General features: G+C 68.4%; 9 protein-coding genes across 9 annotated transcripts; 3 read left to right on the forward strand and 6 right to left on the reverse strand.

Moving 5' to 3' along the window:
* Positions 1–147: 147 nt before the first annotated feature.
* RHOBADRAFT_43034 (uncharacterized protein) lies at positions 148–1,855 on the reverse strand (the record flags this gene model as incomplete). Its single annotated transcript, XM_018414157.1, has 2 exons — positions 148–1,592; positions 1,666–1,855. 2 exons carry the CDS (start codon positions 1,853–1,855, stop codon positions 148–150), a joined length of 1,635 nt encoding a protein of 544 aa, XP_018271660.1.
* A 655-nt stretch (positions 1,856–2,510) lies between these two features.
* On the reverse strand, positions 2,511–3,141 carry RHOBADRAFT_64796 (uncharacterized protein). Its single transcript, XM_018418584.1, has 2 exons — positions 2,835–3,141; positions 2,511–2,723 (listed from the first exon to the last, which is right to left on the reverse strand). The coding sequence occupies exons 1-2, from the start codon at positions 3,122–3,124 to the stop codon at positions 2,639–2,641; spliced, it is 375 nt and encodes a 124-aa protein (XP_018271661.1). The 5' UTR covers positions 3,125–3,141; the 3' UTR covers positions 2,511–2,638.
* A 3,810-nt stretch (positions 3,142–6,951) lies between these two features.
* On the forward strand, positions 6,952–7,422 carry RHOBADRAFT_13659 (uncharacterized protein; the record flags this gene model as incomplete). Its single annotated transcript, XM_018412150.1, has 3 exons — positions 6,952–7,036; positions 7,111–7,222; positions 7,290–7,422. The coding sequence occupies 3 exons, from the start codon at positions 6,952–6,954 to the stop codon at positions 7,420–7,422; spliced, it is 330 nt and encodes a 109-aa protein (XP_018271662.1).
* A 277-nt stretch (positions 7,423–7,699) lies between these two features.
* RHOBADRAFT_43037 (uncharacterized protein) lies at positions 7,700–8,871 on the reverse strand (the record flags this gene model as incomplete). Its single annotated transcript, XM_018414158.1, has 4 exons — positions 7,700–8,185; positions 8,261–8,527; positions 8,597–8,715; positions 8,793–8,871. The coding sequence occupies 4 exons, from the start codon at positions 8,869–8,871 to the stop codon at positions 7,700–7,702; spliced, it is 951 nt and encodes a 316-aa protein (XP_018271663.1).
* Positions 8,872–8,927: 56 nt separating this feature from the next.
* Positions 8,928–10,586, forward strand: RHOBADRAFT_35355 (uncharacterized protein; the record flags this gene model as incomplete). Its single annotated transcript, XM_018413270.1, has 5 exons — positions 8,928–9,048; positions 9,116–9,420; positions 9,563–10,152; positions 10,233–10,306; positions 10,375–10,586. The coding sequence occupies 5 exons, from the start codon at positions 8,928–8,930 to the stop codon at positions 10,500–10,502; spliced, it is 1,218 nt and encodes a 405-aa protein (XP_018271664.1). The 3' UTR covers positions 10,503–10,586.
* A 41-nt stretch (positions 10,587–10,627) lies between these two features.
* On the reverse strand, positions 10,628–11,877 carry RHOBADRAFT_43039 (uncharacterized protein; the record flags this gene model as incomplete). The annotated part of the gene is made up of 6 exons (XM_018414159.1): positions 10,628–10,701; positions 10,781–10,792; positions 10,880–10,963; positions 11,072–11,580; positions 11,689–11,761; positions 11,841–11,877. 6 exons carry the CDS (start codon positions 11,875–11,877, stop codon positions 10,628–10,630), a joined length of 789 nt encoding a protein of 262 aa, XP_018271665.1.
* A 3,170-nt stretch (positions 11,878–15,047) lies between these two features.
* On the forward strand, positions 15,048–15,887 carry RHOBADRAFT_13664 (uncharacterized protein; the record flags this gene model as incomplete). The annotated part of the gene is made up of 3 exons (XM_018412151.1): positions 15,048–15,074; positions 15,136–15,223; positions 15,289–15,887. The coding sequence occupies 3 exons, from the start codon at positions 15,048–15,050 to the stop codon at positions 15,885–15,887; spliced, it is 714 nt and encodes a 237-aa protein (XP_018271666.1).
* A 2,365-nt stretch (positions 15,888–18,252) lies between these two features.
* Positions 18,253–19,733, reverse strand: RHOBADRAFT_43041 (uncharacterized protein; the record flags this gene model as incomplete). Its single annotated transcript, XM_018414160.1, has 8 exons — positions 18,253–18,334; positions 18,466–18,532; positions 18,624–18,633; positions 18,824–18,844; positions 18,915–18,976; positions 19,059–19,228; positions 19,306–19,606; positions 19,706–19,733. The coding sequence occupies 8 exons, from the start codon at positions 19,731–19,733 to the stop codon at positions 18,253–18,255; spliced, it is 741 nt and encodes a 246-aa protein (XP_018271667.1).
* Positions 19,734–19,991: 258 nt separating this feature from the next.
* Positions 19,992–21,427, reverse strand: RHOBADRAFT_43042 (uncharacterized protein; the record flags this gene model as incomplete). The annotated part of the gene is made up of 8 exons (XM_018414161.1): positions 19,992–20,073; positions 20,142–20,208; positions 20,291–20,300; positions 20,500–20,520; positions 20,610–20,671; positions 20,735–20,904; positions 20,985–21,282; positions 21,403–21,427. The coding sequence occupies 8 exons, from the start codon at positions 21,425–21,427 to the stop codon at positions 19,992–19,994; spliced, it is 735 nt and encodes a 244-aa protein (XP_018271668.1).
* Positions 21,428–21,546: the final 119 nt, after the last annotated feature.

The following is a 21,546-nucleotide window of genomic DNA, read 5'->3' on the forward strand; positions in this document are numbered from 1 at the left end:
CCTCGGCGACCAAGCTATGTACATTGCAAGCTCAAGCTATCGACGGCGGGCGCGTAAGGTGATCAGGGTCGTCGCGGTCGTCCTCGCACATGCACTCGCTCTCCTCGCGTCCTCCTCCTCTTGCTCCTCTCTCCCCGCCGACGTTCCTCAGCCCGTGCTCGCCCTCCTCCCGGCGTTCCTCAGCTCGAACGCCTTGGCGCGCGACATGTGCCCGAGGTCGAACGAGACGGACGACGCCGCGACGTCGGCGAGGAGGATGAGGGCCGCGAACCTCGGGCCACCGGGCGAGACGGGCACAGGAGCGGGTGCCAGAAGGCCGTGCGACTGCCCTCCGAGCGACTGGCCGGCCGAGCGCGACGAGCCGGTGCCCGTCGTCGTCCAGTCCGAGAAGCGCGAGGGCAAGCCCGTCGGCGGCCACGAGCCGCGCTCACCGGCGCCGCCGATCGCGCTCGTGCTGCCCTCGCTGTCGAGGAGGACGACGCGAGCCTGCGGGTGCGCCGGCGACTGCGAGGCGACCGTGCGGCCGGAAGGAGCAGGTCGCCGCCGCCAGTCCGAGAAGTCGGCGTCCGAGTCGTCGGCGTCTGAGCGCTCGCCCTCGCCCTCGCCGCCGCGCCCCACCTCGTTGGCGCTCCCGTCGGCCGTACCGTCAAGCCCGCTCGCCGACCCGTCGACGTGAGCGCGGCCGCTGCCCGAGCTCTCGAGGGCGGAGCCGTCGAGCGCCGAGCCGTCGAGCGCCGACCTGTCGAGCGCAGAGCCGTCGAGGGCAGAGCCGTCCAGCGCCGAGGCGCCGAGAACGGAGCCGTCGTGCGTGCCCGCCGAGCCGTCGAGACGACGACCGCTGCTCGAGCTGCCGAGGCCCGAGCCGCCCGCCGACCCGTCGAGCGCAGAGCCGTCAGGGGCCGAACCACCGGCTGCCGAGCCGTCGACGGTTGAGCGCCCGCTCCCTTGACCGACCGCGCCGCTCGAGCCTCCCGAGGCGCTCGGCGACCCGTCGACGACGGCCTGGCGACGAGCGCGGCGACGTGTCGGCGAGGGCGGCGGAACGAGCGCAGGCGACGTGGCCGACGTCGTCTCGTCGACGGAGGGGAGCTTGTTCGGGACGAGGTCGTCGAGGCGGCGGGGAGGGAAGCCGTCGACGGGCGGGAGCGAGTTGTTGACGACGAGAGAGCGGGAGGTCGCGGCCGGAGAGGCGGGCGCGCTCGCACGGCCGCCGCTCTTTGTCGAGCTCGTCGTGCCGATGAACGTGGCGGGGACGGGGGCGGCCTTGATCGTCGAGAGCGAGGGGCGCGGCGCAGGGCTCGGCGAGGAAGGAGGGCCGTGCACGCTCGCGCTCGAGTCGCGCTTGCGGAAAGAGCGGCGGGACGAGTTGAGCAGGCGAGTCCAGGGCTTGACCTTGAGCGACGGCGTCTCGTTGAACGAGTACGGCTCCTCGCCGTAGCCGAAGCGAGTCGGTTGGACGGGCATCGAGGTGGGCGGCGGCTGGTCGACGGCGCTGTTGGCGAGGGCGCCGGCGACCGCGTGCGGGTTGCGGCCACGTGGGCTCGACACGAGAGGGGTGTCGAAGAGGGTGCCCTCGACCTCGATGGGCGTGGCTGTGTCGGGCGAGAGCCAGTGTTAGCTACACTCGACGCCGCCGCTGAGAGCGAGAGGCGAAAGGGGACGCACAGTGACTCGTCGCGAGGACGGGGGCACGCGCCGTGGCCGGCCTCTGACGACGCAGCTGGATCGACGGGAACGCGACTTGAGCCGACAGGCCGGTTGAAGCAGGGCGCGAGGACGAGGCGGTCGGCGGGCTGGGCGGGTCCGGGCGCGAGTCGACCTTGTTGACGAGCGAGCGCAGGCTGAGGAGCTTCATGCTGGGGCGCGTCGCCTGCGTCCCTCGCGAGAGTGGCTGAAGGTAGAGAGAGAGGGAGAGCACCGTGGCCGTGGTCGTCGACACCGTCCGAGGCGGACCTCGCTCATCTGCGAGGACGCGCACGTCCAGCTCCGACGTCCTCCGGCGTCGAGCCGCCCACATATCCGAGCAAAAGGCGACGCTATCGAGCTGTACACTGCGCGGCGGGACCGCGGAGCGAGCGTGTGTCGAGAAAAAGGCGGATTCTCAACTTGAGAAGGTCGATTCTCTCGACCCGCGCGCCGTTGCGAGTCGCGCTCGAGTCCCGTTAAGCAAAAGAGGGATCGTGCAAGGGTTACTCTCGACGAGACCGTGACAGCGTGCTCGGCTGGTTCCCTGCTCTCGCGACGGCGACGACGACTGGGCAACTCTCGGTCGGCGCGCTCGCTTCGAGACAAACGGGTCCGCACGCCTCGGCGTTACACAGCTCCGGTACCCAGACGAGCTCCTCCTCGTGACTGCATCGCCGGCACAGGACGAGGGCCGCCTGACGCGAGACGAGGCCGGTAGCGGCAGGATCGGCGCGTGCTGCTCGGAGCGGGGCGTCGCCCTGGCGCAGCGGGCACGCCCAGACGACGACGAGGCGGGACGGTGGATCGGGACGGAGGTGGAAGAAGGGAGAGCGAGGTGTCGACCGAGGCGGAGCGAGCGCATCGCGGCGGCGGGTCCGAGAAAGTCGAGGCGGAGGGAGGACGGAGGTGCCCGACCACGAGCTCGACTCGAGGGCGCAGGTCCGAGCGACGCTCAGTAATCGGTCAAGTTCGACGCCGTGTATGTCGTGCGCGCGTCGTCGTCGTTGGTCCACCCAGCCTGGCTCTTGTACTCGCTCGCGGCGTCGGCGAGGCTAAGCCGGTCGGCCTGCGAGAACCCGACGCTGCTCGCCGCACTGCTCATGCCGCTGCCGAGCAGTCCACCTGCGTCGTCGCCGCCGCGGACGCTCGCGCCGTCTGCGCTCGAGAGCAGGTCCTGCGAGAAGGTCGACGAGGCGTAGGTGCCGGCGACGCCGACGCCGCCCGCGCCGCCGCGCTTCATCGACGCCGGGTAGCCCGCCTGGCTGAACGTGGGCAGGCCCGACGAGTACGTCGCCTGGGAACGCACCGACTGGGCGTCGGACGGGATGGCGCTCATGGCGTCGTGCGACCGGTAGAAGCTCGAGTCGAAGCGCGACGCCGGACCGCCGATGCCGGCGCCGCCGCCGCCGCCGACAGGCGTGCTCGTGCCGCTCAACATGTCGCGAGCGTCGTGCTGGAAGCGGTTCGTGTTGGCGTTGCGGTCGAACGGGCGGCGGGGCTTGCTGAACTGGATCATCGACGGCTGAAGGTTGTTGAGCGGGCCCTCGACGAGGCACTTCTTCTCCTTGTAGTGCGTCAGGAGGTAGTGCCACAGCGCGTGCTGCAGGAGGGTGGCGGGGCGAACGAGCGAGTCAGTCGAGGGCGGCTGAGGAGGAGGGCGGGAGAGACGAGGGCGCACCTTCGAGAGGACCTTGGGGTTGCCGAGGATGACGAGGCCGTACTTGGCGCGCGTGAGGGCGACGTTGAGGCGTCGCGGGTCGTTGAGGAAGCCGATGCCTTGGTGCTCGTTGCTGCGGACGCAGCTCATGATGATGTAGTCCTTCTCGCGGCCCTGGAACGCGTCGACCGAGGCGACCTCGATCTCCTTGTACAGGTCCTTCTTAAGCGCGCCGTTGAGCTGCATGTACGACACGATGTACGAGCGCTGACCCTCGTACGGCGTGATGATGCCGATCTGGCCCGGGACGACGCCCGCCTTGAAGAACCTCGTCACGATCTTCTCGACGTTCGACGCCTCGGTGCTGCGAGGGGGCACGACAGAGTCAATCAGGGTTCGAGGAGGGCAGGAAAGGAGCAGAGTGAGGGGGACGCACCGGTTGAGGAACGAGGTGCCGCTCGACGAGATCTCCTCCTGGCCGAGGTTCTGGTGAAAGTACATCGGCGTCGTCGGCTGCGGCCACGGAAAGTCGACGTTCTTGCGCAGGCGCTCGGGCGCCGTGACGCCGTTCTGGAGCGTGCCCTCGTAGAACATGTTGCTCGGGAACTCGGACAGGCACGGGTGCATGCGGTACTGGACCTGGAGGCGGATCGGCCGGTTGCCGAGGAGGATGAGGCGCTCGAACAGCGACTGGTTGAGGCCGGCACGAGCCGCCTTCTTGTTCATGATGGTCGGGCCGAGCTGCGAATGGTCTGTGGAACCGCGAGGGGCGAGGTTGAGGGAGGTGGGCGAGGACGAGGGGACGGACGCAGGGTCAGTCCCGCACGCTCGAGGGAGACAGAGGAGCGGACGCAGGACGCACCGCCGACCATGACGAGCTGCTTGGCGCCAAACGTGAGCGGGATCATGCACTCGGGCTCGGTCTGTGGGAGAGGAGGGCGACAGGGTCAGCAACGGCGAGGAGGGCGAGAAGGGAAGAAGGAGTGCAACGGAGGACGCACCGCCTGGGTCGCCTCGTCGATGAGGACGGTGCGGAACTTGAGGTTCTTGAGCCTCGGGTCGCCGCAGCCGACACAGGTAGCGCAGATGACGTCGGCGTTGCTCAGGATCTCCTTCTCGACGGCGCGCGTGAGCGCCTTGAACTTGCGCTCGTCGGACGAGCTGAGCTCGCCCTGCTCCTGCTTGAGCTGGATGAGCTTCTGGAGCTCGGGGTGCGTGTCCGAGTTGGCGACTTGGGCGTGGAGCGTCAGGAACGACACGGACGACTCGAGCGCCTCGCGCGACTTTGCCGTGACGCGCACGACCTTGAGGCCCGTCTGGTGGATCTTCTCGGTGAGCTGGTCGACGGCGACGTTGGACGGCGCCGAGACGAGGACCTGACCCGGGTTCATCTTCGACAGGTGGTACACGATCGATGCCGACGTGACCGTCTTGCCCGTGCCCGGTGGACCCTGCGCGCGCACAGGCAGACTGTCAGTAGCCGCTCGTCTTGAAGGCGAAGGAGACAGGCCCGAGAGAGGAAGGCCGGGGCGTACCTGGATGAGCGAGAGCGGCTTCTGGAGGACACTCTTGACGGCGTAGATCTGCGAGTGGTTGAGGTCGGGCAGGTTCGGCGCGGACACCCTGCTCGCTCGCTCGAGAGAGTCAGTCTCGGGGTCTGGGAGGGAGGGGCAAGGCCGACGAGAGCGAGGGGACGCACCGCTTCGGCATCTGGGCGCGCAAGACTTGCGGCGGGTCGGCGTCGTGGCCCATGAGTTTGTGGTAGATGTAGCCGCTGACGCTCTGCTCGTCGACGGCAAACGTCTTCATGGCGAGCTGCATGCGGTCGAACGAGGTCGACTTCCACACAAAGTCGGCGCTGAAGTTGTGCGTGCAGTCGATCGGGACGCCGTCGGGTCGGCGCAGCTCGAGAGCGATCTCGTCCGACACGTCTGCAGACAGGCACACGCCGATGAGCGCTCGTCGAGGCGGGAGAGAGAGAGAGAGGGGAGCGTACTGTTGGGGATCTTGACGACGTGGCCGACGCCCTCCCAGGGCTTGTGCAGCTCGCCGTGATAGCGCAGGCGCAGCTCGTCGCCGACGGCGAGGCGCACCTCGCCCGACTCGAGCTTAGGGAGGTTAAACCACGCGATGCGCTTCTGGTTAAGGCCCATGTCCCAGCGCACGACGAGGCTGTCCTGCGTCTGCGACTCCTTGACGCGCTTGTCGTAGTCGGCCTCGATCTTGACGAGCGGGCCAAAGATGTTCTGGTACTGGTACGCGTCCTCGTAGCTGCATGGACGAGGTGCGCGTCAGGCAAGATGCGCGACAGAGCGGGGAAAGAGAGCGAGGACGGACCGAAGGAGGATGGGCTGCGGCTCGTCGTCGACGCCCGGCTTCTCAAGGTCCTCAAGCGTCGCGTTGGCGTTGTCGCGCCAGAGCTCCTCGAGCTTGTTGATCTGGTGGAACGTGATCTGGCGGGCGCGGAGCTGCTCCTGCTCGGACGGGACCTTGACGAGCCACGACAGGAACGAGCGGTCCTCGATGAGCGGCGACCACTGGGTCGTGTCCCACACGATGTCCTTGGAGCTCTGCATGGCGGCACAGGGTTGGCTGTCGGGCCGGGCACGAGTCAGGTCTGGGCTCGTGCACGCTGTCGGCGAGAGGACGAGGAGAGGACGGACCGGCACAGGAGGACGACGACCGTGTCGCTCTTTGCCGGGATGAAGCCGAGGATGAAGACATTCTTGGCGCCGCACGAGTAGCACTCGGGCGTCGTCTCGCCGAGCGGGCTCTCGGCGTGGAGCGTCACCTCCTTGTGCTTTGCGCGCACGAGGTGGTTGACGATGTGCGAGCCCGAGGTCGACCCGCGCGAGTTGCAGAACCACTTGTTGCAGACGAGGCACTTGACGACGCAGGCCGGGTTGTGGATGCCGCAGTAGCTGTGTGGGGCGAGGTGAGCGGTGGGACGAGGGAGAAGCACGAGGAGGAGGAGGAGGCGAGGACGCACCTGCATGCGTGAGGCGGCAGCTCGCGGTTCAAGTCGTCGAGCATGCCCTCAAAGTCGTCCTCGTACAGGTTGGCGACATTGCCGTTGCTGTCCGAGTCGGCGTGCGGGTGGTCGAGGTGAGGCGGCGGAGCTCTCGAGGCGGCGGCGTCGAGTGCCGAGATGGACAGGTCGTCAAAGTTGAGGTCGCCGATGCGCTGTATGGCCTCGACGTCGTCTGGCGGGATGGTCTGGTCGTCTGTCGCGGTCGAGGGGGCGAGGGACGAGTGGAGCGATGAGGCGTCGTCAAAGTCGACCGAGTAGCCCGACGCGCCTTCGAGGTGGCCAAAGTCGTCGTTGTGGTAGGCCTGCATGGGCTTGAGCTGTCGCTGGCCTCGCTGGAGCGAGTGGCGGGTGCAGGCGAGAGCCGACGTCGAGTGGGCTGGCCCGGGTCGCTGTCGGCTCGTCCTCACACCGCTCACTGCCTCGAACCAACTGTGTGACCAGCTTGACTGCTCCCGTGCACCTCCTAGGTCACCCTCGACCCGCAACCGCACCACCACGCCCCCGGCCCACCCTCGCCCTCTTCGTCCTCAGCACCGCCTCGCTCATCCTCCCTCGCCGTCAAGCACGCACACCGTCTATGTCGTTCGGCCGACCTGCCACCACGTCCTTGTCCCTCGGCGGGGCTCCCCCGCTCAAGGGCAGCTTCCCGCTCGACCACGATGGTGCGCCCTCCTCTCTCCCTCTCTCCCTTTCGCCGACCTCGACTCGCTGACCTCGTCTCGACGCGCGACCGCAGGCGAGTGCAAAGAGTTCATGGTGCGCTACCTCAAGTGCATGAAGGCCGCCAAGCAGCAGAGCACCGACTGCCGCCACCTGTCCAAGGACTACCTCAAGTGCCGCATGGACCAGTGCGCCCACCTCTCGCTCGCTCCCTCGTGCAGCCGACAACTGACCGCTCGACTGCCCTCTCGACAGCAACCTGATGGAGAAGACGGACTTTGAGGCGCTCGGGTTCCAGGACGGCGAGGGCAAAGGAGGTGCAGCGCCGGCGGGTGCGCAGCCGACAGCGGGCGCCAAGCACCAGCAGGACCCGACGCCATCCCGATGACGGCCCGTACCACCCCCTGTAACGTTACCGCACCACCTTTGCAGCTCCCGTTCACGCAGCGGATTCGGCAGACAGCGTCGACGACGAGAGCGGCTCGAGAGGGTGCAAAGGAAAGCAATTGCAAAGGGTTCGTGCACGGCACTGAGAGAGGTATCTACGTCAAGGGCGAGCAACGAAGAAGGAGAAAAGCTCGCGGTAGGGGTATCCAAAGCGTGTCGTCGTCGTCGTCGTCCCTCCTTCCTCGTCCCGATCAAGCACGCCGTCCCTCGTCCCGACCTCACGAGCTCCACACGACATGCGTCGAGTGCCCCTGCTCCTGCCTGACGCACCGCTCGCAGTCGGCGCGATAGCCCATCGTCACCTTCCACCCACCGCCGCCGCGCCCGCCGAGCGTCCCGGGCACCGGCGTCGACGGCTTGCGCGGCGACGACGACAACGCTGCGATTGCATGCGCGTGCAGGTCGGCCTCTGCGCCGCACGCCGCCGCCGAGCCCATGCTGCGGACCGAGCCGCCCGACGCCGAGCGCGCCATGCCGCCGCCGCCGCCGCCGCCGTCTGAGGCGAGGTACGGCTGCGGCGAGCCGGCGAGGTGCTGGTGGAGGGGGGGAGCGTCGTGAGGGGCGGCCGTGTCGGCGGGCGGGAGAGGGGACCAGAAGGGCGAGGCGGACGCGTGCGCGCGCGAGGTGAGAGGGACGGCGGGCTGAGGGGCACAAAGTGACTGCGGCGAGTTGGGCTCGTCCTGCATCATGGCGTTGTCGAGGTCCTGCGGTGCGCGAGCAAGGGGTCAGGGTGTGCGACGAGAGGAGGAAGGCGGGAGGGAAGGAACGAGACGACGGACCTCGACCGCGGGCCCGCCAGCGCGCATGTCGATGGCGAGGTCGTCGCTCTGCATCGCGTCGTCGCACGCGATCGGGGTGCCGCACAACGGGGTCTGGAGGTGCAGGTCGCGGGTGCGCTGGAGCCAGTCGCCCGGGGTGCTGCGCCCACTGTGGGGCGGAGCGGGAGCGGGCGAGCCGGCGAGGGCCTCTGTCGAGAGGGAGCGAGGTGGGCCGGCGGGTGCGAGGTTGGCGTAGATGGCGGGGCTGTAGCTCGGTGGAGGGCGGCGCTGCAGTCGCGAGGGAGAGGTGAGCCGAGTGTTCGACGACGACGAGGGAGGAGGAGGAGGCGGGCTCACCTTGTGCGGCTGGGGGGAAGGGGAGCGGCTCCTGCGCTTGAGTGCGTTGGCCGTGAGCGGCGCGTGTGGCTCGTACGCCTGCATGGTGGCGACGGCGAGTGAAGTGGACGAGGTCGACGCTGGCGACGACGACGCGCCTCGTCCTGGCCTCCCACTCGGCTCGACCAGCTGTCAGTCCGGACTGGTGTACACGCACAGCACCACTGCTGTGCCCTCCAGAAGTCCCGCCCGGCAATTCGACCGCCTCGGTCTTCACCACCCTCGCTCGTCCTCATCAGCTCGAGCGACTTTCCGACTCAAGTACCTCGACCACGCCTCGCTCTGCCGACCCATGCTTCGCCCAAAACCGACGCGACAGCCTGTATGGGCACCCCTGTGGACCTCCTCGGCCCGACGTGCCCTGTCGACGGGCGCCCGGCCGCTCCTCGTCCTGGGTCTCGAGTCGTCTGCAGGTGCGCTCCCAAATCTCTCTCTCCTCTGCCGTCGCGACACCGGTACTGACAGCCAACCTCCGCACAGATGATACCTGCGCCGCCGTCGTCTCGAGCGACCGCCGCCTCCTGTCCAACGTCGTCCTCAAGCAGTCGGCCATCCACGAGTCGTTTGGGGGGATCCACCCGATGCACGCCCAGGAGGCGCACCAGGCCAACATGCCGGTCGCCATCGAGCGTGCTCTCGCCGAGGCGGGCGTCTCGCTCGGCGACCTGGACGCCGTCGCGGCAACGAGGGGACCGGGCATGTACGGCTGCCTGAGCGTGTGCCTCGGGGCCGCAAAGGCGCTCGCGGCCGCCACGGGCAAGCCTCTCATCGGCGTCCACCACATGGTGCGCACCCGCTCTCCCTTTCATGGCCTCGCCCATCTCGTCCTGCCCGGCTGACCTTCCTCCCGTCCTCGTCTTTGCCCGCCGCGCCGCCCTCTCCTCCTCTGGGTCGACAATCCCCGACACCTCGCGCCCTCCCTCACAGCAAGCCCATGCTTTGACGCCGTTCCTCACCGCCGCGCCTATGACGTCGTCGCCCGCACCCGAGTTCCCCTTCCTCACCCTCCTCCTCTCGGGCGGCCACACGCTCCTCCTCCTCGCGCGTTCGCCCTCGTCGTTCCGCATCCTCGCCTCGACCGCCGACGAGTCGATCGGCGCCTCGCTCGACAAGGCCTCGCGCGATCTCGGCGTCCCGTGGGCGCTCGGCGCGGGCAGCCCGGGCGCCGCGCTCGAGCGGTTCGCCTTCCCTCGAGGGGCGACGAGCCCCGCACTGTCGCCCGCCGAAGCGCATGGCACGGCACCGCCGACGCTCGCCATGCCGTTCGCGCGCGAGCTCGCGTTCTCGTACGCCGGGCAGCGCAGCGCCCTCACGCGGCTCTTGCGCGCCGAGCCCGCCGAGGGCATGCGCGCCGAGCGCAAGGAGCAGGTCGCGAGGGCATTCATGGAGGCGGCGTTTGAGCAGGTGGCGGCCAAGGTCGAGCTCGGCATGACGAGGCTGCGCGGCGAGGGCGAGGACGAGGTGAAAGGGCTTGTCGTGGCCGGCGGCGTCGCGGCCAACCTCGTCTTGCGCGAGCGGTGCGTCCTCTTCCGCCCTTTCTCTCTCTCTTTCGACTGTGCGCCCGATCTCTGACCCCTCGTGCGCTCGCCGGCAACAGGTTGAGGAGCAGGCTCGACATGCTCGGGCGCCCGGACCTCCCCCTCATCTTTCCGCCGCCTCACCTGTGCACTGGTGCGTCCCCTCTTTCTCTCCTCTCTCTCTTTTCGCGCATGTTCACTGATACTCTCGAGCGCACCCAGACAATGCGGCCATGATCGCGTGGGTCGGCCTGCACCGCCTCGAGCGCGGGCTCGTCGACCCGCTCACCGTCATGCAGCGCGCAAAATGGCCCATCACCGAGTGCGAGGCCGACTTTCTCGACGTCTAGCAGAGCCAGGAGCGAGAGCGGGAGCGGGCAGACGGACTGAGGGCTGTAGCATAGACATCTCTTCTTTGCATCGCACTTCTACACAAACCCGACTCGCCCCACCGCGTTCCACGAGAGCTGGCCGTCTAGAACGGGTCGGTGTGGTTGGCGGCAGCAGCAGCGACGGCCTTGTCGGCGACGGAGAACTCGGGACCGAGAGCTGCAGCGAGTAGCGAGAACGAGAGAGAGTCAGGAACGGGCTCGAGCGCAAGAGGGAGGAGAGGGAGAGGTGGACGCACCGCCGGCGGTGGCTGCGCGCATGAGAGGCAGGCAATCGAGAGAGCTCGTCAGTATCATTTGCGAGAACTGGGAACGCAGGGGAAGAGAGTGCGACGCACGAATGTCGCGCCAGTACGGGAAGAGGAGGGGGAGCGCATCGGGCGCCTTTTCCGGGTAGTGCGCCTCGATCGCCTTGACGACGGCTGCGGCACGGAGAGTGAGCGTCGGTGTGTATACGCAGAGGCGAGCCTCGGCCGGCCCAAAGGCCGACTGCTCGTCGCGGGCGAGAGAAAAGTGAGCCGAGGACGCACCGTTGACGACGTGCTTGTACGCTGCGGCATTGAGGTGCAGGCCGTCGGTGAACACGTTGCCCTCCTTCTCGGGCCCGAGCTGGCGCATCTCGGCGTCGACGGGCGTGTAGGCGTCGGCGACCGGAAGGCTCAACTCGTTGCCGAGCTGGCGAACGGCCTCGGCGTACTCGCGCGTGCGCTCCGGAGCGCGGTCGTGTTCCCTCGTGAGGCCGCGACGAACGCGCTCGTCGAGCCAGCCCTCGGGGTGGAACGGCGTGGGCGTGACGAGGACGACGCTCGCCTCGGGGCAGCGGTCGTGGACGAGGGCGACGATGGCGCGCAGGTTGGCCTTGTAGCGCTCGAGCGGGACGGCCTGGAGCTCGCTGGGGAGGACGGCGTCGTTGGCTCCCAGCCAGAGGGTCACGAGCTGCGTCTTGGGGCCGCCGTCGGTGGTGGGCTCGAGCCACTGCTTCCAGACGTGGAGCGCCCAGTCCGAGTTGTAGCCCGACAAGCCCCGGTTCAGGACATCGCTGTGGGTGGGCGCAGCGAGCAAGAGTCAGCGAGGCTGGTCGAGGGTGCAAGTGGGCAAGGCGAAGAGTGGAGGAACGAGGAGGAGGTGGGAGCGGGGAGAGACTCACAGCTTGCGCTGGTACAGGTGGGCGAGGGACGCGCCGAGGCCTTGCTCGTCCCAGCTGAGCTCGGTGAGCGAGTCTGCGGGTTTCGAGGGGCGGGCGCAAGAGGGTGAGCGGGGCGAGGTGGGGGAGGACGAGACGAGGAGAGGGGGGCGCACCTCCAAGGCAGACGAAGCGGTCCAGCTGAGGAGGCATGTCGGTCGAGCGTGTGCAGGTCTAGCGGGACGCACACGAAGCAGCAAGAGTGGGAGAGGAGCGACCGTCGGGAAGCTGCCGCGAGTCCGTCGGCTTGTCGTCGTCGTCCGCACCGCCAGACCCGCACAGCTGCGGGCGTGAGCTGCTGCACTAGCTCGACTGGCTCGTGCACACGCCAAGCCGGGCATGGCCTCGTCGCGCAATCCGCCCGCGTCGGGCAGGGCCTCGTTCGCCTCGGACTCGACACGCACCGCAACTGCGACCACGCCGCAGCCAGGGCCACAACGGCCAGCCGCGCACTCGGTAGCCGACTCGCAGTACTGTACGTCCACTCCCGCCCGAGCAAAGCCCAGTCGAAGCGGGCTCACCCTCGTCCTCCCCCTCGTCGCGCTCCCCTCGAAACAGCCATCTCGGCCGTCCTCGCAGAACCGCATACCCCGGGCAGCCTGTTGCCGTCCCTCCCCACCCTCCCCTCGGCCAGCTCGTACCTCCCCTCCCAGCTCTCGTCCCTCTCGACCACCTTCACCTCGGCCGGCACCCTCCCCAAAGCCGCGTCCGGCGCCAAGTCGGTCGCCCAGCGCCGCAGCCAGGCCCCGCCCATCCACGTCACCGACCTGCGCAAGGTCGCCCGCACCGAGTTTGACGCCTACCTCGCCGACGTCTCGGGCGACTTTGAACGCTGGCAGCGCGAGAGCCGCCTCGCTCGAGACGCCGACGGCCGCGACGCGGTCCACGCGCGAGGCGCGCTCCAAGGTGACGACGGCGACGGCGACGACGACCGCAGCGTCGGCCTCGGCGTGAGGGCGGCAGGGCCCGCCGGCTCGCCCGCACTCCCGCCGCCCGTCTCGAGCGAGGTCCTCCCTGCTCTCGACGACGTGCCCCAGATCTTCTTCGACTCGTCCTTCGACCTCGCCAACCCTCGCACGTTCGACCTCGTCACCGAGCGCATCCAACTGTCGCCGCACCCCTCCCCACGCCTGTCCCTCCCCTCGACCGCCGCCGCCTCGTCATCCTCGTCGACCGCGTTCGACTCCATCCCGGGTCTCGGCCCGCACACGCTCAACGACCTCGCCGCCGACCAAGTCCTGCAGGACAAGCTCTCGCACTACACGGCCGTCATCGAGTCGCACCTTGTGCGCGAGATCGGCCTGCGCTCGTCGTCCTTCTTCGCCGCCCTGTCCAACCTCCAGGGCCTTCATTCCGAGGGCGAGGCCGCCCTCGCCAAGATCACCGAGCTCAAGGCGGCGCTCAAGGCGAGCGAGGGCGGCGTCGGCGCGACTGCGCAGCACGGCCTCCAAGTCCTGCGCGCCCAGGCCCGCCGCCGCGGGCTCGAGCGCATCGACGAGGCCGTGCGCGCCGTCGAGGAGGTGTGGGTCGCCGTCGAGGGCGTCAAGGAGCTCGTCGAGAACGGCGAGTGGGACGGCGCGCTCGAGGTTAGCGAGCAGGTCGAGGACGCCTACTACGGCTCGGCGGCACCTCCTTCCGGCGACCCGCCCGCGCCAGCCTCGCCCCGGCTTCCCTCCTCCTCGACCACCTCTCCCGCCACTTCCCGCGGCTCCCCCAGCCGCACGCCAACGCGCCCGCTCAACCTCACCAAGTTGCGCGCCCTGTCGTCGCTCCCGACCAAGCTCGCCCTCTTGCGAGCCCAGATCGCCAAGTCGCTCGAGGGCGAGCTGACGTCCGTCCTCGAGCACGAGATGGACGTCGGTATCGACGAGCACGTGCGCCTTGCGCGCGACGGCCGCCGATGGAAGGGCAAGGGCAAGGCGCTCGAGCCTCCTTCGGCGGCAGCGGCGGCGGCGGCGGCGAATGGCGGCGGCCTCGGCGCTCCTCGCGCCCTGCACGCCGTCTCTGAAGAGACGAGCTCGGCGGCGAGCGGCGGCGACGACGACGTCGACGTCGGCCTCTCGCCCGAGCGCGTCGCCCGCGAGCGCACCCTCGAGCGCGTCCGCCCCGTCGTGAGCGCTCTCGTGCGCGCCGGCGGCATGGACAGCGCCGTCCTGTCGTGGCGCGAGTCGGTCCTGCGCGAGGTGCGCGCGCTCGTGCGCGAGCACTTGCCGACGAGCGAGACGCCGACGGCCGAGGACGAGGACCACTTTGCGCAGGTCGCCGTGCGCAGCGTCAGCAGGGGGACGAGCGTCGACCTGGGCACCATCTCGGAAAAGAGGTGCGCCCCCCTTTCTCTCTCTCTGCCCCTGATCCTGAAGCACGCATTGACTCGATCGCCCACCTACAGCGTCTCGCTCGCCAAGAAGCTTCGCGCCCTGCCTCACCCGGCCTTCCTCGCCCTCGCCCGCGACACCTACGCCGGCCTCCTCGCCTGCATCGAGGTCGTCGACCTTCAAGCGCGCGTCCTCCTCGAGTTGTGGAGCGCGAGCCGGCACGAGGAGCAGCGCCGCAAGGCGCGGCGACGGGGCGGGGCGGCAGCGGCGGGACAGAACGGTCTCGCACGGGCAGGAGACGACGACGTATCGCCAGTTGCGGCACACGCACCCGGCGCGACGCTCGCCGTACCGGGGTCGGCGGCAGAACTCGCCGTCGGCGCCGTCCCGGCCTCGACCGACTCGTCGCGCTCGTCGGCGACCGACGACGCCTCGTCCCTCGGCACCGACATCACCGACGTCGTTCACGCTGTCGCCGAGCTCGCCAACGTCCGCTTCAGCAAGGTGATCGGCGTCCGCACCGAGGTGCACGCCCATCTCGCCCTCGCCGACTTTGTCGAGATCTTCGACCTGTCGTGGGCGTTCGTCGTCGCCTGCGAGCGCGTTTGCCAGCGCATGATCGTCGGGCTTCGCGGCGCCATGGTGTCGCAGGCCAAGACGTTCCTCCAGACGTTCCACCAGCGGCAGATCACCGAGAACGCGCGCGTCGTCGAGGAGGAGCAGTGGGCCGCCGCCGAGGTGCCGCCCGAGACGCAGGCCAACATCCAGCTCATCCTCGACAGCGCGACGAGCGACCCGCCGGCTCTCCTCCTCGGCGAGCGACGCACGGCCCAACTCGCCGCCGAGTCGTCGACCGCCAACGGCGGCAGCACCGACGCCGAGCCCGCCAAGCAGATCGACATCGAGGGCCGCCAGTTCTTTGCCGTGTCGGCCGGCCTCGTCACGGTCGCCGTTCTCGTCGAGTACCTCAAGGTCCTCGCCAACGTCCCGATGCTCACGACCGACGCCATGAGCAAGATCATCGAGTTCATGAAGGTGCGCCCACCTCTCTCGGAGCCTCTCATCGAGCCTTACCGATGACCTGCCCGCCCCGCAGGTCTTCAACTCGAGAACGTGCCAGGTCGTCCTCGGTGCAGGAGCGATGCGCTCGGCGGGCCTCAAGAACATCACGGCCAAGCACCTCGGTGCGCCCCCCTCTCCCTCAGTCGTATCTCTCCCCGTGCGCGTGACTGACGCAGTCGTGCTGCAGCCCTCGCGTCGCAGGCCCTGTCGATCATGATCGCCCTCATCCCGTACATCCGCGAGGCGGTCCGGCGGCACCTCAACCCGAAGCAGGCCGTCATGCTCACCGAGTTCGACAAACTCAAGCGCGACTACCAGGAGCACCAGCACGAGATCCACGCCAAGCTCGTCGCCATCATGAGCGACCGCCTCCAGGTCCACTCGCGCTCGCTCGAGGGCATCAACTTCGAGGAGCCGGCGCCGCGAGGCCCCGACACGCCCAACGCCTACATGGAGGCGCTCGTCAAGGAGCACAACACGCTTCACAAGGTCCTGTCGCGCTTCCTCGCGACCGAGACGGTCGCCGCCATCATGGGCCAGGTCTTCTCGGCGCTCGATGAGCGCCTCGTCGAGGTCTTTGCGCGCGTCGAGCCGAGGAGTCGAAGCGCGAGGGACCGCATGCTCGTCGACGTGCGGTACCTGCGCGAGCGTCTCGGCGAGCTCAAGGGCGTCGAGGACAACGGGCCCGGCAAGGTGCGCCCGACTCGTTTCTTTTTTTCGCACTCCTCCTCGCGGGCACTGACCTTGCCCATTATCGCAGGCTCTCGAGGCGCTCGTCTCGGCTAAGCCCGTCCCCGAAGCGCCTGCTCCGCCACCCGCACCAGCCCCTGCGCCAGTTCTCGCGCCGAGCAAGCCGGCCGCTCTTCCTCCTCGCACGTCGTCGATCCCGCCTCGACCCGACTCGCCCGCAACTGCGTCGACCCTCGTCGCTCCCGCCTCTGCACCGCTGCCCGCCCCAGAACCGCCGACAGCGCCCATGTTCTCCAACGCCCACGCGTCGACCTCGTCAACCTCCCTGTCCTCGACCACCACGGCGACGCCGCAACCTCCTTCGCCCGTTCCCGTCCCGGCTGCTCTTCCGCCGAGCCCGAAGCCGGCCAGCCCGGCGCCTTACGTCTCGCAAAAGAAGAAGAAGTCGCTCGCCGAGAGGCTCGCCGAGAGCATGGGCCGCAAGGCCGCGCACACCGAGCCAGAGCCGACGGGCGCCCCTGCCGAGGCGGCCTCACCCGCCTCTTTGTCGACGTCTGCGCCCGCACAAGACGCACCTCGGTCGTCGAGCGAGGCGCGACGGGCCGAGCCGCACGCGCGACCTGCGCCCGCCGGCGAGCTCACGCCTCTCGCCCTCGAGCGCGCCTTCGAGGACGGCACTGGCGTCGACACGCCCTCGCTTGAGCGGGCGCTCCAGCTCGAGGGCATCGAGCTCGCAGCAGGCGGGCTCGCAACGCCGGCGAGGGAGGAGCTCGATGAGATCGAGAAGGCGGTCGAGCGCGAGATGGAGCGCGCTGATGGAGCGGTCGAGGACGAGGTCCGGGCGCTCGAGATGGTCGCGCAGGAGGACGAGAGGGCGGTGCGAGGCGAGGACGCGCTCGGCACGGCGGGCGACATCGGCGCGCAGGTCGGGCGCGACGATCCTGTCGACTCGCAGGGCGAGCTCGTGCAACCCGTCGAGGCCGCAGAAGCAGCAGCCGGGCCTGCAGTGGACGGCGAGGGCGACGTCGAGCCGGCCGAGGTTCATGCTGTTCAAGCGGTCGAGCCCGCACCCGCCGCCGCCGTCGAGCCTGCACCTGCCGCCGACGACGAGGCCGCCGCCCACGTCGAGGTCGACGTGACGGCCGACAACCTCGACGAGCCCGTCGCCGTGGTCGAGCCTGTCATCGTCATCGAGCCCGCCGTCGTCGAAGAGCCCGTCACTGCCGGCGAGCCAGTCGCCGACCTGCTCCTTTCGTCGACGGCCGACGCCCCTCTTCTCGACGACCAAGCGCCTATCCCCTCCTCGGCCGACCCTCGCCCTCTCGAGGGCCCCGTCGCCGATGAACCCGACATCGAGCCCGCCCCGCCGGCATTGGACGCCGAGCCCGTCGAGAACGGCGACGCCGCAGCCGCAGAGGCGCTCGTGGACGCCGCGCCACCGTCTGCCGCTGTCGACGTGACGTCGCTCGTCGACAACGTCGCTCGCGAGGACGTCGCTGGCGAGGACGGCGTCGAGTCGGCGACCGACACGGTCCTCGAATCGGCGGACGCCACCATGCCGTCGTCGGCGCCCGTCATTCAGCTGCCGCCGACCGCCGAGGCATCCGCCCCTCAACACCCGGCCGTCTCTGCAGCTGCGACGCCGTCGGCCGACGTCGCCCCTCCTCTCGAGCCGGCATCGACTTCCGAGCCCGCGCCGCTCGCCCCCTCCACATCGGCCGCCGGCGTTGCCGTCGAGCCTGCGCCAGCTCCTCCTCCTGTCGCCTCACCTGCACCAGCATCCTCGTCCACATCCCCTCCTGCTCCTGCCGTCATCGACCCGACCGCTCCTCCTCGACGCAAGACGCTCAAGGAGCGCCTTGCTGAGGCCGCCCGGCGCGGCAGCAGCGGCGGTTCCGGCTTGATCCTCATGAGCCCGCCGACATCGCCCTCGCGCGTCGTCGAGCAGCGTCGTCGCCAGTCGCAATGCTGCAGAGCGCCGGTCACAGCGTCGGCGAGGACAAAGGGCGTCGTGACGAGCCCGACCCAGGTCGCGAGCGCGTTGCCCGAGACAGAGGTGGAGCAGCCTGTTGCTGCGAGCGGGCAGCAGCCGAGCGAGGAGAAGCTCGAAGTTGAGGTCGAGGACAAAGTCGAGTCGGACAAACCGAACGGCGACGCAGCAGGGTCGATCGAGGTGGACGAGGAGGAGAGCACTTTTCTTTAGAGCGCCCGACGCACAGCATCGTCAACACTTTGCGTCGATACATTCCTTCGTGTCGTCGTCGCTGTCGACCGAGAGATGCAGCGAGCGTCAGAAACCATGGACAGGAGCGAGGGCGTCAAGTCTGTCTTCCTGCTCGCCTCGCTCGGACCCCGTCCGCCCTGTTCTCGAATCTCTCGAACAGACAGCTCACGCGCGCCGGGAGCACTTTCATTGCACTGCTGCGTCTCCCTGATCGGCCGCCGAGGGTGCTCTGCAAGTCTACCACGGCATCTTCTCGCCGCTGTAGCGGAGGAATGCGCCGTTCAGCTCGGGCTTGGCCGCGAGGAAGACGTTCTTGACGCTGCAGGGGTGCAAGACAGGTCAGAGCACACTCTCAGATGAATGCCCGACAGGATGAGACGGCTGTCACGGCCGCTCGAAAAGGTGGGCCGGCTCGAAAAACCGACAGGAGAGGAGGAACAGGCGACGCACGCAAAGTCGGCCGCCTCCTCGATAGTAATCTCTCCTGCTCCGCTGTTCATGTCGCTCTTCACGTATCCTGCACGCCGACGGGGAAGAGAGGGTCAGTGTGCCCGAGATGTGGGAGACGCATAAGGGGCGGCACGTGCGGCGTTGGGCGGAGGACTGACCGGGGTGGAACTGGATGCACGGTCGTAGAGGACAGAGGGTTGTATTGGACGAGATGACGATGGAGGAGGGGAGGTAGAGGAAGAAGAGGAGGTGGATCGAGAGAAGGGGGAAGGAGGGGGAAGGAGAAGAGGGGAAAGGCAAGGTCAGTGGTTGATGCGGCGGGACCTGCCGAGACCACGACGTGCGAGAAGGGACGCACCATGATTGCCGTGAAGCCCTTCTGTGAACGGGGAAGGCAGTGTCAGTCGAGGAACGCTGAGCGACGAGGCAGTTCAGGAGGGACGACGCACCGGGCCCAGCTCCGCCGCGAGCTTGCTCATCCACATGTTGAGCGCCGTCTTGGAAACCGAGTCTGCGGAAAGTGCGAGTCAGGGTCGGAACGAGGGGGCTGCCGCGCGCGAAAGAGAGTGGAAGAGAGGGAGAGAGGGACGCACACGCCGGCGTCATGACGTTGTTGCCCCACTGCTCGATCGAGGCGCACACACTCGACAAGGCGAAGATCTGCTTGCCCTTGCCCTTCTCGAGGAAAGGCAGGAAGGCCTTGTTGACGTTGAGGACGCCGAACACGTTGATCTTGAGGTTGTCGAGAACGTCCTCGGGCTCGCTGCACGTATGAGGGAAGTTGGTGAGCTCTGGGGGCTCGATCGAGACGGGCTCGCACGAGAGGGGTGGGGGACGTACAGCTGCGAGGGCTTGGTCTGGTGGTTGAGCGCGACGCCGGCGTTGTGGATGAGGGCGTCGATGCCGCCCGCCTCGCCGAGGAAGCCGCACGCCTCGAGGTCCTTTGCCGCCTTTGCGATCTGCGCCTTGTCCTCGACGTCGAGCTGGAGGACGTGAACGCGGCCCTTGTTGGCGTCCTCGTTGGCGAGCGCCTGGAGGTCGGTCGCGGCCGAGGGGTTGCGGGCGGCGGCGACGACGCGAGCCTCGGGGCGAGCGGCGAGAAGCGCGCGAGCGTAGCCGAGGCCGAGAGAGCGGGAGGCGCCTAGAGGTCGTGGGGAGGAGGGACAGTCCGGAACAGGTCAGCTCGCTGATGACGAGGGAGGGGAGGGGAGGGCGAGCTGGGAAGACGAGGGGGGCGCACCGGTGATGAGGTAGGTGAAGGTAGACATGGCTGCTGCAGTCCTTGAGCTGGTGCGGGTCCTGGGAGAAGAGCGAGAGCGCTGATGCGAGCGGCGAGATCGGACTTCGGCGACAGCGGCAGAGTGGGGAAGGGAAACCCTGCGACATCGACAGCGCACACTCTCAAGCAAGCTTGCTCTCGGCTCTCCTGTCACTCGCAAGGTACAGTAAAGCGAACGCGAAGCATTTTGCAGATCGGGTGCGAGAGCGGAAACTCGAGGTCCGGGCGTCGCCGCCTCGTCGCTCGTCTACCACGGCATCTTCTCGCCCGTGTACCGCAGGAACGACCCGTTGAGCTCGGGCTTAGCCGCCTGGAACACGTTCTTGAGCCTGCGGGACGCGATGACGCCGTGAGCTGGATCCGCCGAGCCGACACAGAGGGCGAACTGAGGACGCACGCGAGCGCAGTCGCCTCCTCCACCTCGATCTCTCCGCTCTTGTTGTTGATGTCGGTCGAGACGTATCCTGCACGCCGAGGGAGGAGAGAGAGAGTCAGCGTGCGCAGGCAAGGAGCTGCCTGCAGAAGGCGACGGGCTGAAAGACTTACCGGGGTGGAACTAGGTGCGCGAGCGATGGAAGAGGAGAAACGAGACGACGGAGAGGGCGAGGGAGGACGACGAGGGGAAAGGAAAGGAGCGGAGCGGGAAGGGGCGGAAAGGAAAAGGAGGAGTGGGAAGGGGAGGAAAGGGAAGGGGCACAGGATGTCAGCGACGGGTACGGCCAAGGAGATTGACGAGAGAAAGGCCCGAGACGCACCATGATGACCGTGAAGCCCTCCTGCAGGTGGTAGTGAGAGAGCATCAGTATCGTCCGCCGAGCGCGTCGGCGAAAGGGCCGAACGAGAAAGAGAAGCGGCCCGAACGTACCGGACCCAGCTCGCTCGCGAGCTTTGCGGTGTACATGTTGACCGCCGCCTTGCTGATGCAGTCTGTGGGCCGGGGCGGTCAGGGTCAGGCGAGACGAGTCGCAGAGAGGGAGGACGAGGACGCACAGCCGGTCACCATCGTGTTCTTGCCAAACTCCTCGATCGAGCCGCACACGCTCGAAAGGACAAAGATCTGCTTGCCCTGGCCCTTCTTGAGGAGCGGGACAAACTGCTTGGTGACGTTGAGGACGCCAAACACGTTGACGCCGATGTTCGACAGGACGTGCTCCGGCTCGCTGCGACGGGAGGAAGGCTGCGTGAGCGGTCCTGCGCCTCGAGACGTGATCCTGACCGACAAGAGAACGTCTGGACGTACAGCTCGGAAGGCTTGAACTTGGCGTCGGCCGCGACGCCGGCGTTGTTGACGAGGGCGTCGAGGCCGCTCTCGCCGAGGAAGCCGCTGTCCTCGAGCTCCTTTGCCGCGTTTGCAACCTGCTCCTTGTTCTCGACGTCGAGCTGGAGGAGGTAGACGCGGCCCTTGTTGGCGGCATCGTTGGCGAGCGCCTGCAGGCCCTCGGCCGAGGACGGGTTGCGCGCGGCGGCGACGACGCGCACGTCGGGGCTGGACGCGAGGAGCTCCTTGGCGTAGCCGAGGCCGAGCGAGCGAGATGCACCTGCAGTGGGACGAGAGCGCTGGGTCAGCTTCGCGGTCCGGCTTCATCATCGAGATGTGGAGGGATCGCCGGGGGCAGGAAGCCGACGGCGGGCGGCGGTCGAGACGGATGAGGACGCACCGGTGATGAGGTAGGTGAACGGCATGGTGCGGGTGAGGTTGATGGTGAGGAAGAGGGAGAAGAGGAGCGCGAGCGGGGGAAAGGCAAGGTCGGGCCGACGGAAGGGGGATCGGGCTCTCGAGCTCTCGGCGAGGAGGCGCTCCA

Source organism: Rhodotorula graminis (genome assembly GCF_001329695.1).
Source record: "Rhodotorula graminis WP1 unplaced genomic scaffold RHOBAscaffold_5, whole genome shotgun sequence".
NCBI classification, from domain to species: Eukaryota; Fungi; Basidiomycota; class Microbotryomycetes; order Sporidiobolales; family Sporidiobolaceae; genus Rhodotorula; species Rhodotorula graminis.

Bases quoted from the DNA above. Each gene is read 5' to 3' on its own strand.
- RHOBADRAFT_64796 (XM_018418584.1), bottom strand. From the start codon at position 3,124: ATGTTGAGCGGCACGAGCACGCCTGTCGGCGGCGGCGGCGGCGCCGGC. The intron at 2,724-2,834 runs GAGCGTCCGCGG...CGCCGACGCCGC, and splicing joins CTCTCGAGCGCAGACGGCGC to GAGCGAGTACAAGAGCCAGG.